General features: G+C 43.8%; 1 protein-coding gene across 6 annotated transcripts; it reads left to right on the top strand.

Annotated features, from left to right (window-relative positions):
* The first annotated feature begins 275 nt into the window (after positions 1–275).
* On the top strand, positions 276–12,173 carry FAM228A (family with sequence similarity 228 member A). Of its 6 annotated transcripts, none has more exons than XM_088796270.1 (9): positions 276–373; positions 944–1,050; positions 2,823–2,891; positions 3,826–4,017; positions 5,747–5,827; positions 7,175–7,262; positions 7,390–7,546; positions 10,128–10,266; positions 11,966–12,173. In XM_088796270.1, exons 2-9 carry the CDS (start codon positions 958–960, stop codon positions 12,119–12,121), a joined length of 975 nt encoding a protein of 324 aa, XP_088652396.1. In that variant the 5' UTR covers positions 276–373; positions 944–957; the 3' UTR covers positions 12,122–12,173. The 6 variants fall into 6 exon arrangements, with proteins under 6 accessions (XP_088652396.1, XP_088652397.1, XP_088652400.1 ...); XM_088796271.1 differs by lacking the exon at positions 276–373 and adding an exon at positions 649–737; XM_088796274.1 differs by lacking the exon at positions 276–373 and adding an exon at positions 722–819.
* The last annotated feature ends 423 nt before the right edge of the window (positions 12,174–12,596 follow it).

Raw genomic sequence — 12,596 nt, 5'->3', positions numbered from 1 at the left:
CAAAATACTGCTCGAAAGGGACACTACAAGTAATAGCTACCTTACTTACTGAGTGCTCACGTTGCCTTGGCCTTGCCCTAATGTAAGGAGTGCTCCCTTCGGTCAGGCACCCTTAAAATCCACACCCACAGATTCTGCCCAGTCACGACTTTCCAATAGTCTTCGGGAAATTTAAAAATTCATTTCGAGTATGATTTCCCAGTTGCTGGTTCTGATTCTGCGCATCACCCTCTGGCTCACGTTGAGTTTGACTCGTAGTCACAGGAAGCCCTAGTAGGACCTAGAGGACGAGAGCAGAATTGCGTTTTCCTTCGGCAAAGGGGACCCTAAAAATCATTCCTCGAGCTGTAGCCCTAGATCATCCAGATAAAAGGTAAATTCTCTTTAGTAATAACTTACATTACCTCAAGTTATGAAAAAAAGATCAAAACATGGGGTGGTGGGGCCGTGCGGTTGAAGGCCCCACGTGCGCGGTTGGAGGGCGCGTGGAGCCCGTGCTCCCTTCCTTCCCTACGTCCCCGCATCGCGGGCGGAGGGGAAAACGGTAGGGGGCCCAGGGGCTCGGGCTCGGGTTTACACAGCACTGTCATCTGTTCTTAAAGGGACTTTCCCTCACCCTCTCTGAACACTCAGCCGCGACCCCGCTGCTTCCGGCGGTGCGTTCAGCGGCCGGTGCCCCGGCGTCCGCCCTCCGCCCTCCGCCCCGACGCCGCCAGGACGCCCCGGACGCCCGCGGGGTACGGCGCGCGGCCTCCCAGGGACGGCCCCTCGGCGGAGGCGGGGCCGGGAAGCGGGGCCTCGGCGGTGCGGCCGTGACGGGTCGGTTCCGGGACCCCCCACCCCCGCCGGACCCCGCGGCACCACTTTCCGAGCCCAAAGGCCTTGCTTTGCCGCTGTCACCTCCTCACTCACTGAGTCTCCTCAATTTGCTCTCTCCCCTCAGGGATTCTGTTACCGATGGCGGCCACGACAACGTCGACCTATGGTGAACATTTCAGGCCAGAAAAGTTAAAAGAATGGCCAGAGCCCGAGTCAGTTGCTTTAATGGAGGTAAAAGAACCTGGCATCTTGGGGCAGTATTTTGCTGATGGGACATAAATCCCTTGAGATTAAGAACTATTTTGTGCTAATAACGGTTGTAGTCCCCAGAATTAGAACAGCGCCTGGCGTGCACTAAGGCCCTCAGAGAATTCGTTGAACTGGAATGGCCCGGGATCCAGTTTGGCCACGAGTGTGGTTCCCCTGTTCCCCGTGGCCAACCGGGGGGTCAGGGCAGCGACGGGCGGGCCGGTGGGTACACGCAGCAGCCCCCGAGCTCGCCCGGCGGGACAGGCCAGGTGATTCCTGATTCTTCAGGGTCTCGTAAAGCACTGATTTCCTAAGGACATTCCATTATTTTATATGGTCCTATAATTTGCCCCGCTGAAAGAAAAGCTCTTGGATGTTTCCTTTATTTTGCCCCCTTTGCTGTCGTGTCAGTAAGAGTAGTGGGACACAATCTTTGTGTTGCACAAAAAGCTGTAGAGTTCAAAGTGCTGCTAGAAATCATTACCATCTTATTTTTTTCTGGCAAAATCACAAAGAAGGAGCTATCAAAGACAAAAACTGTCTATTTCCTGAAACAAACAAAAAAAAAGGTGGTTTGAAAATCTGACACATGACCAATAGAATATATAACATTTGCTAATGTTGATAGAATGGCTAAAAAACTGCTATTTCCCAAGATGCTTGTCAAAGTGTACGTTTCTACTTCTTCAAATAAATGGATTTATTTCTTCTAAATTTGTAATATAGTATCAGGGGAAAATGTTTGTTTTACATGATTTTCCAATTGCCATCTTTAAAAATAAATGCAAGAATGCTTTAAAGCAAGATTCTGTTTATATTATCAAGGGAGTTTTATTTTGGAGAAGACCCAACTAGCTGTCTGAATGTCATTTTACATTTCATGTGAAGCTGTTAATATATGGGCAAAAATACAACTCTCCTTTTTGAGATTTCTTGGAGTCACAGATTTGGTATTTGAGTTTGGGGTTTGTTTTGTTTTGATGCACTCACTGTGACAGAACTGAAAGAAGAGCCAGAGATTGAATAACATAGTTGTAAGAACCTGTGTCATTTTACACTAGATGATTCTTTTAGGTAATAGCATTTCTCTTCCAGATGCTAGGTTTGTATTGTCTTTCCATTTGTTCCTACCGAGTCCTGTAAGAATAAAAGCTGAAAGATCACTTCCTAGTGAGGATTTCAGTGTATCAGCTTTACCCAGACTCATAAGGGAAGAAAGCAGCAAGTTTCTAGATGTAAGACAATCTTGGTTCTTGGCCAGGAGCTGCCACTAACTGGCTCTGTGACTCTGAACAATTTGAATGAAATCTAACTTGCTGTAGTTTTGAGTTATAAAGAGACCTAGTAGAAGTCAGGAAACGTAAAGAGCCCTTTAAAACATACCTACTGAATTCCTGAAAAATGGATTCATTTTATAGAGGATCCTTTAATTAGTAAGTTTTCTTGGTATTTTAAACTATGATTTAATGGTATGATGTAAGGAATTTGTTTCAAAATAATCTGGGTGGGGAGGCAGGAGAGTGAGTAGGGATTTAGATGAAACAAGATTGACTTGAGTTGATAGTTGTTGAACCTGAGTGATGGGTGCATGAAGAATCATGTTTGAAAATTTCCATAATGAAAAGTTACAAAATATGCTTTGAGGTACAGACATTAGATTTACACTGCAACAATTGGTAAAAATACACTGACTTTTGTCATAATGGTTTGTTTCTTCAGGATTTACATCCTAATATTCAATTCTGTAATTTTAGGCATTAGCTAGAGAAGACATTGATGAAGCTGTACACACAATATTATTTAGAGAAAATTATGTTGTGAAGGTAAGAGTTGGCTCCAGATTGTGGATTCTAAGTGTGTTCTGGGTAAGCAAGAGTGATGCAGAGCAGCGAGGCCCAGCAGAAGTTACTATGTCAGAGTTTTATTTTGCTGGAAGAATGAACCTCCTCTGATTCATTCATTTATGCTACATACATCTGAGATTGTGCCACCTCCTTGCAGGATCACTAAGGGGTAGTGATTCCCAGATCTATCTCAGAACTGAGAGATCATTCTAACTGCCCCTCTTTTTTGAACTGGGTACTGAATAGAAATTCTTTCTGACTAAAACTTACCTCCTCCTCTCCTGTTCCCACGTTGCACTGGGATATTATAAAGCCACCAAAAATGAATTAGTATTTAAGGGTAATGACCAATCACTACTGATAGTCATTATGGAATTAATAAATTGGAGGGGGTTTTAATTTTAATACATGGGATTGAAATTCAGGGTTATATGAATACTTTTAACATTTGTATTGTGATTTATATAAACTCACATATATTCTCATTTGAGTGTTAAAGAGGTAGGTGGGATTACTCTCCTTGTATAGATTCAGAGAGAGAGAGATGTGGGAGCAAGTCTAATCCTCTTTCCACTCTACCAATATTGTCATAGCCTTTACTGATGAGGCAGGCTAGGGACATGGAATGGGTGACAAGGGAATGCTTTGAAATCCTTGAAAAGAAGCAGGAGTTTCATGAGTTAGTATGGTTTGGATATGGTTTAATCTGAAGGCACAACTGTGGTTTAGAACTTTTCATGGGTTCTTCCTGCTCTATGTTCTCCGGTTCTTTCTGAACTTTATTCTCTTCTTCAATTACTTTATGCTAGGACTTTGTAACCTGAAAGAGCTGAGAGCTTCCCCCCTTATTCAAATGACAGTAAGTGGAAAATTTCTTAATAATTTGTTTTCCCTGTTTGTATCACTTCCTTAGAAATTGGATACGTATTTTCAGCATCTGGACATTTTTAAGGAAAGAAGAAAAGAGATGTTACATAAAAAATGGATTGAAAATGTTGCAGACCCTCTTCAGGAGAGAATTATGAAAAAAGTAATTTCATATAGAGGGTTGGAAAAAACAAAACAGGAGAATTTTGAATATTTTTTAAAGCACACAAATAAAACGGTACTTAGTGTTTTTTTTTTTTTTAATATACTTTTTTGAAGAGTTAGGTGAACATTTTCACTGATTATGCAAATAGTCCCAAGTTTATTTTTTATTTAAGATGAATTCATGGAATTGTAGTACAGTCTACTATGTTTTTAAACCTGGAGTTTTGGGTGGAAGGGATAGACTTGAAACTAGATTTATCAGGAATGCTTTGAGGTAAATGTTAATAGAAAAAGTGTCTTAAACCTGAAGGACCTTTATTGTTTACTTAACAAGAAATTGAGGGGTAGGTGGTCTCATGGTGAGTTCTCATAGCATAACAATGTTATTAATCATTCAGTTTTTTTCGTATTGTTCTCCTCTGCTATCCTTCATATTTTCAGTGTCCCCATCACCCTCACATTTGTAAACGCATTTGGTTGCTTACAGCCCTAGGTGTAGGTCTGTGTTCAAGGCAGGAAGAGGGGATAAGGTATGGTGCCAGGGGACCTTTTTCTTACACCTCATCCTCTGATCAGGAAGCAAAATGAGTCCCCAGAAGCTCCTAGCAGATTTCCCCTTAAGTCTCACTGGCAGTAACTGGGTCACATCACAAATCCTAGCTGGAAGCAGGGCCAGGAAAGAGAGTGTGTGGCTTTCCAATTGCTACAGTAAGAAGTGGGCAAGGGAGAAGGGGATTCCATGACTGTTGAGTTAACCAACTATTACGTGGAGGGACCAATAGTTTCTATACTCTGTTCTTCAGTTTGGTTTTACAAAATAACAAGGAAATATTGGCTTCTTCTTTTGAAGATTTTTCTGTTTTAACTTTGAAGTCCAGAACCTCTTTTGAAATTTCCAGGTATTTACTAGAGATCTAGAGTAGTTTAACTGGAATGTTAGAGCATTTAAGTATATAGTACATGGGCAAAAATTTCTGGACACGTACTTTAAATATTTCCTGAAAACCCAAGAGGAAGAGCGAAAGCATCCAGGTCTCTTTGAACCCAAAGTGCAAAGTCTTACAGCTGTGCCCACGCAAGTATAGGACGGGGAAGCCATACCTTAGAAAAGCCGTGTGTTGACGTCTGACTGGTTTTGAATGACAATAATTCAGTGTGAACTGGCTTCCAAGAAAGCATGTGAGTTCTTAGACTGTACTTAGATTGGAGGCACCCACGTCTGTCCTCTCCACCCTGTTGTTACTGCGTCACTCCTGATTCACACTGTGGAGGGGACATCATCAGTTGCAGAACGTTTAGAAGAGGGTGGAGGCTTGACAACACTTCCTAGAAGAAAAGTGGAAAGAAATATGGAATATTTAGCCCAAGGAATTGATGACACAAGGAACAATGAAGCCTTTACATATTTAAAAGGCTGACATGTGGATGGTGGGTAGAGATATTTTTTATTGCTTCAGGGGAGAGAACTAATATCTGCACCCAGCAGTGACAAGGCAGATTTCAAGTCTGTTTAAGGACAAATGTCCTTGTGGTTAGAATGATCAAGACTGTACCTGCCTGATGGAGCAGGACATTCTCAAACTAAGGCTGGTTGATGACTTTGCATGAAAACTGGGTGATTACTTCTCCCAGAGGTGGTGGACTCACTGCAATCTATCTTCGGAGGTTTTTTCTAGCTCTTTGAATCTCTGATTTTATGTAAAAAAATGGAATAAAATACTTGGGTTTTTTTGAATCTTGCAAAACTTTTGTATGTAGTGATTTGCTCTTAGGTGTACTGTTTTTCTTTTTTTTTTTTAAAGGAAATTATATTTGGAGACTTTTATGATCCTGAAGTATACAATCCTTTTAATATGACAAAAAAGGACCCACATTACGGAAAGGTAAGGAAGTTTCTTACTTTTGTTTGTTTATTCTTAGAAGCTCTGGGGTTGGGGAAAACCTACTCATTTTAGAAGAGTTGTAGTTACTCTGTATTCATTAAAAAAAAAAAAATCCACAAAAGCATTTTCTCTGAGTTTCAGAAGGGGAACCCACAATAATTCCAACCACTGGGGAATTTATACTGTGAACAAGGCATGCGTGTGTGATAATCCATTCATTCATTTATTCATTCATTCATTCACTACATTCAGCAAACTAAAAGCCCAGGAGGGAGAGGAAGACAGCAAGTGCAGTGGGGTGTGACGAGTGTGTCACAGAGCCAGCACAGGCAGCACTGGCTCAGGAAGCAGAGCTCCTTTCTACTGGAGGTGGAAGGAGGGATGGCAGGAAATGCTGCCAATAGTTGAGTTTGTAATGAGTCGTCACCTTTTAACCAATTTTTACCAATACAAGTTGAAACTTTGAGATATAGGTTTCCATGTTTAACTCCTGTGTAGCAGAAGTAGCCACCTGATATTACTATTCAATAAAAAAGATACATGTGTGGCTCTGAAGAGAGGAGCGGTTTGTTTTGCTTTGCCCAGAGAAACCAAGACGAAGATAATTGTTATGAAGATAAGAAGGTTCTTTTGGCTCTGGGAGACTGACTGAGTAGTGTTGAGCCGTCACTGTGCTGCCTCGCTTACTCAGTAACTGTTTACCTTGAAAACAGCAGTGGGTCAAGGTGAAGTGTGTGGAAAGAAAAGACGGGAAAAACGGTTCCTCTGTCTAGAGCCTATAGCCAGGAGGGGAGAAGGAAAACAACCTTTCTCTACAACCTCTGTGCCCCGGCTGGCCCCTGACACTCACTGGCACTGAGGTTCACCTGCCCTCCTGTTCTCCGGCCCTTAGACTGGAGGCCAGCTCTCCCAGGAGGGCACTGTCCCCAGGCTGCTTCAGAATGCTGCTTTGTGCTTCTAAAGCATCCTGAGCTGATGCCTCTCATAATTATTGTCATTGTGTATGACTTGTCTGTCGAGATCCCTGAAGACCTTGCTGGCATGTGGTACACGGTGGCATCAGCAAATATTTCTTGGCTGATGCAATGACACAGAACTCGGAACAGAAGCAAGTCTCTTCTATTTGGGTGGCCTTCTCTCCATTCAGCCACTTAAGGCTCAGTGAAATTTCCTAATGGGAAGTGGGTGACATTTATCCTTCCCCTGCTCTGTGGGTTGGCATTATTCATGGGTCCTTATTCTTGGCTGCTTTGATGTCCAGTAAGACCATACTTGAATGCTTCAGACAGATTCAATAAGCATAACACACACCGCAGTTGGGTCCTCAGAGAGTCCTTTTTCTTGTAGGTTACAGTCCCACCATTTTGTGATCCTCTGTTTAGAAGACAGCAAGAGATAGATGAAGAGAAGAGAGCTATTTTTCAATATAAGACAGGTACTTTGTGCTCACTGGGCTTTATTTTTAGAGACGTCTAACTGTTAAATGATTTCCTACCCCAAGAGTGACTGGAGTTGACTTTTAAGAGAGTGTTAATTTAGATTTTTAAAAAATCTTCCTGTAGGAAAACAATATACTTCAAAACAATTTAAAGAACTAGAGAAGGCTGGGGTGGATGCCACACTGCCCCAGTTCACGTTCACTGCACACAGTATGATTCCAAAAGAGCGGCATAATGCTTCTGCGAGAGCTGTGAGGCGGAAACCTCCGAGTAAATGCAGGTAAAGATGAACTAACCGATGGTTTTCCTGTCTCCATAGTTTTGCCTTTTACAGAATGTCATGTAGTTTGAATCACACAATACATAGTCTTTTTCCAGATTTTACTTCATTCCTAAGGATGTTTTCACAGGATTAAGAATGTTAGGTTGATAGTTATTTTCTTTCAACATACAGTGGTACCTTGGTTTTTGAACGTCTCCATTGACGAACATTTAGGTTTACGAATGCCGTAAGTTTTATGGATCTATGGTATCATTAGATAGTAAAATTCATGCTAAATTTACAGTTTTAGGGGTTAATTTTAAAGGTCTGGAACGGATTAATTCATTTTGCATTACTTTGTATGGGGAAACTGCATCTCAGTTTTCGAATGTTTCAGAACTCGAACGGTCTTTCGGAATGGATTACATTAGAAAACCGAGGTACCACTATACATCCCACTGTCTTTTATTCTTTTCCATTGAGAAGTCAGCTGCAGTCTTACTGTTGTTCCTTTGAAGATAATTGTCATTTTTTCTGGATGCTTTTAAGATTTTCTTGTTGTCTTTGATTTTCTGCAGTTTTATATGATGTTTCTAGATGCAGATTTCTTTGGATTTATCCTACCAGGAATTTGGGTCTTCCTGGATCTGTAAAGTGGAGTGGTATCTTTAATCAGTTCTCGGCAGTGCTCAGTCATTTTCTCTTGGATTGTTACCTCTGCCATATTCTGTCTCTTCTCTTTCTGGTACTCCAGTTAAACATATTCTAGATTTTCTCACTGTATCCTCATTGTCTCTTACCCTTACCTGTATATTTTCCATTCTTTGTGTCTCACCATTTTTGATTCTAGATAATTTACTAATTATCTCCAGTTGTGTTTAATAATCTATTGTTAAACCCACCCCTTGAGCTCTTATTTTCAGTTGTTTTATTGTGATAATTCTAGCATTTTATCTGATTCTTTTTCAAATAGGTTTCAAATAGGGGAAGGCTGTCTGTACTCAGGGCCTGGAGGGTCTCTGACCCCACTGGGGAACCTATCCCAATGCAGGGCTTGAATTGCCCACCAGGGGGAGGGAGGTGTTCAGAACAAAATTAACTACCCACCTGCCAGGACAGCAACCAGACCCAGGAGGAAAAATCCACCAAAGATATGCTGGGAGCATGGAGGAATCAGCCTCTGCCCTGGTACCTGACGTTGTAAATGGAAAATAGCCAGAGATGCCAACTCATTCCCGAAGAGTCCTGTCTTCTCTGGAATTGTTTCCATAGTTACTCAGTGACTTTAAAATTATGACTCTGTTTGGTGAGTTTTCTGCTGTTTTCTAGTTGTTGGAGCAGGAGTGGTGGCCTGTGCAAAGGTCTAAATCCTACACAAAAATGGAAGTCCTGTCATGCTTCTCGTGATGTTTCTGTTTTATCCTCCATCCTGAGTTTTGCTGGAATTAAACAATGCTACTTTGTTTCTGTTTCCCCTAGTATTTGGAAGTTTTATGTTGTATTTCTGGTTCCATGGCTTCTTTATCAATTTTAACAAACATTTTTATTTAAGCATTAATAATTATAAATCTCCCTATCCCCCAGCAAGACACTGGCTTTATTTCCTCATCTCTTCTCTAGCTCCTCAGCCTTTGTGGTCACAGCTTCTTAAATGATGTTCCTTCAGTTTAGTCTCCTGCAGTGGATTCTGCAGCTAGCAGTCTGAGGAATCTTTTTGAAGTGATCAACCCTCCCCAAATGAAAACCCTCAGTAGCTCCCTATAACCATTACAATAAAGTCCAAACTCCTTAACATGGCACTTAACATGCTTTCCGGACCCTGCCACACTTTCTGACTTCTAAAAAAAAAATTAAATAAGTAAAAATCCCCTTCCCCTAAAGAAAAGAAATATAAATAAACCACAAAAATCTCTGGGTTAAGTCAGCACGTTTACAACTCCCTACCTGCCAGGTTGTTTCATGCCTTTGCAACTTCTGTTTATTGCTGGCCATGCCAATCCAGGCAGGAGAGGGAATTGTCACATGGCGCGGGAGCCCTGCATCCCCACCTGCCTTTTCCCACCACAGATGCATGTGGAAGGACACAAACATTCAGACCACAGCAGTCAGGAGCACAGCCAGGCCACTTGAGGGACCAAGAAGAGGCCAGTCCTTTTCTCTCTAGGACCATGCAGCTTTCATCATAGCCGCTCTCTGCGAGCCTGCTTCCTTTCTCCTTCTCTGCACACCGGCCTTCTCTCCCTCTTATGCATGTGCTGGAAAATGGATACCCCAGTCCTGCCTGACATTTTGGTTTGGATGCTCTCAGGCTGCCTAGAAGTCCCTCTGTCCCAATTACAGCTCTAGGGACTGAGGCCTGGACCAGGTGCCATAACCACAGCCGGAGAAGGGTCACGTGGTTCACACTCTACCTAAGGTTGTGCCATCATGGGTGTGGGTGGGACAAACTGATGGATGGACAGCCACCAAGTGAGTCTACTCAGTCTTTCCTTTTCATAAAGTGAGTATTGAGTTTGCTGTATTAATTTTCAGACAATTATTGAATGGTACAACTCTGCACAGAGTTGAGATCATTTTTTTTCTACTTTTTTCTTTGCAGTCCTGAAAACCCTATCTGTGCAGAAAATATATATTTGCCTGATAAAGAGACTACCACCCTAAGTCAGACTGTTTTTGAAAGGCAGTTTCATTCCTCGAAGCTCAACCAGGAAAACAAAAGGGATGAAAAGAAGGGTCTGGTGAGCAGAGATGTGGGGAGAGCAGGGCTGTCACAATTTGACAACACCCACGAGCGAGCAGGCATTGATTTCAGAATCTGACAGAGCCCTCCCTCTTAGAGGGGCTCCCAAGGGCAGAGCAGGCAGTAGCCAAAGAAGGAATGAAAAAGAGGAGGCAGAGGAGGATTGATTCTATGCAGCAGAAATGGTGGGGTGCCTCTGGACTCAGGTGTGCTGCACAGACACGGAGCCCTTCAGCAGGGGAGCCTGGCATGAGGAAACGCAGAAAAGGAGCAGACTCTGGGACCCTGGACCCCACTTTTGGGGACTGTGGCTGTACAAGGTGAGGGAAAACCTGGCCAGAGGGGATCTGCCCTCCAAGATTTCCTCAGCTCTTTTTCTCTTCTGCCATTTTCTACTATTTACTACTTATCACATTCATACCAAACCAAAAGTTTTGTTACTTATTTATTACATCCACACCAGACCAAAAGTTTTGTTCTCCTTAGTTCAGTCACAACAGGTAGGAATCTTTTGAAATGAAATTAATACTAAAAAAAATTAAGGCAGAATGATCGTTTAGCTCTATAGAAGGTATTTTAAATGCAGGAATTTTCCATGCACACATTTCTTACCCAGAGCTCATAGAATGGTTGACAGAGCTTACCTACTGCTCATGGTCTATTTCTCCTCCCATCCTGCCTCCCACACCCTGTACCCTAAAGCCTGAGAGTTAGGGTGCTTCCAGGGAAGGCTTCCCAGTGCTTGGCAGGTAATCAGCTGGTGACCTGTTTGGGGCACACAGTGGATCACTGCATTTCTCCTTTCCCCAAATGCCCTGCCCCTCCCCTCCACCTCTGGCAAAGGATGAGGGACTATTTCTCCTCTCTAGTTTGAAAAAGCAACTCTACCCAATCCCATTGTTCTCCCCAGTCTCTCCAGAGAGAAACAGATTCTCCTTATATGGGAAGTGACCGCTTTCCTTAGCCATGTCCCCTGAGCAGGACTGTATATGAGCAGAGGGAGCCTCTGTCAGACCTGAAATGACTGTCATCTGTGCTCCCTTTTGGTGGGGCAGCCTACCTGCTGTTTCCAAGAGAGCCAAAGGTGGAAGGGGTTTGCAGACAACAGAAGTTTAGTTTTTGCTCGTGTCCCAGCACTGGGTGGGTCAGCAGGTCGGCAGGCAGACTCTTCCATGCAGACTTCCACCCTGGCTGACGGAACTTTTACCGTCTTCAGCACCTGGCTTTAGAGCTGGCCCTGGGGAACTCACTGCTGTCCACCTGAAAAGGGAAGAGATCATGGAGGAGTCGTGCCTGAGAGTGTGGGTGGGCCAGGTCCCGTACATGCCACTGGCGAGGACCCAGGCACGGGGCTGTCCCTAACTGCAAGGGGCGGGCACAGGGGCCAGTAGCCACTGGGTGGTCAGGGCACAGTGGCAGGGACAGCAAGCATTCTATGGACAGCTAGTCATTCCTGCCATGTCATGAGAAGGTCAGTACTGTGTAGAGCCCAAAGGCATGGAGAGCCTAGTCTGAGCATCGCAGAACCCAGACAGAGTGAGGGAGAGGTGAGCAGAGGGCTGCTTGGGGAGCTGCCTGGAAAGTCTGCGCTCCAGCAGGAGGGCTGAGTGGCAGGTGGGATCCACCGGGGTGTCCCTCCCTGCCCCTGCAAGCCCCTATTCCTTCCCCTACACTCAGCAGTTCTCTTCTGTCAGTAGGTTCTAGGAACCCGACAGCAGAGACCGCGATCCTGGGCAGCTGGGGAAGGCCAGCAGAGACGCAGGCCCCAGCCTGTGGAAAGAAGAGTGATGACAGCAGACATCCTGGCCCAGCACCTGACTTCCCTGCAGCTGGGGGTCAGACAAGGCCACTAGGAACTGTCCCAGCTGTAGGAAACCATTTGCAATAAAGCCTCGCTGAACTGTAGTTTGCAGCATCTATACAATGGTTAAAATACTGCCCTGCCCATATGTTTTCTCTCTCCAGAAGTAGAAAGACATTGCAAGAAATATCCAAATAATAAGCTACTATTTTTTGAGCTCCTGCTGTGAACCAGGAACTGCATGACGTATTTTATATTCATTTAAAATTTTTCACAGCAAGAGAGAATTTTCTCCCAATACGTGAAGCTCAGAGAGGTTCGGTGCCTTGCTCAGGGTCAGTTGCCTGGCTTGAAAGTGTTTTTTCCCCAGTCCAGTCTCTCTGGTGCCAAAGCACAGGGCACATCCCCCAGGGAACCCTCTCCTCACACCTGTCAGACTTTGTAATGTTAGTCACACTGCTCAGAATTCAGGTCCCCTTTCTGAGGGTGGAGTTATCCCCCTCCCCTGCTGTGGCATCCTGGTCCTG

Source organism: Rhinolophus sinicus, chromosome 2 (genome assembly GCF_057876585.1).
Source record: "Rhinolophus sinicus isolate RSI-liver-muscle chromosome 2, RSI-T2T, whole genome shotgun sequence".
Lineage (NCBI taxonomy): Eukaryota > Metazoa > Chordata > Mammalia > Chiroptera > Rhinolophidae > Rhinolophus > Rhinolophus sinicus.
Note: the sequence above shows the minus strand (reverse complement) of the source record. Positions and strands in the feature narration are given on the sequence as shown.

Coding starts and splice junctions, on each gene's coding strand:
- FAM228A (XM_088796270.1), top strand. CDS start 958: ATGGCGGCCACGACAACGTCGACCTATGGTGAACATTTCAGGCCAGAA. Junction 4,018..5,746: donor TAAAGCACACAAATAAAACG/GTACTTAGTGTT, acceptor TTTTTTTTAAAG/GAAATTATATTTGGAGACTT. Junction 7,547..10,127: donor AAACCTCCGAGTAAATGCAG/GTAAAGATGAAC, acceptor TTTTCTTTGCAG/TCCTGAAAACCCTATCTGTG.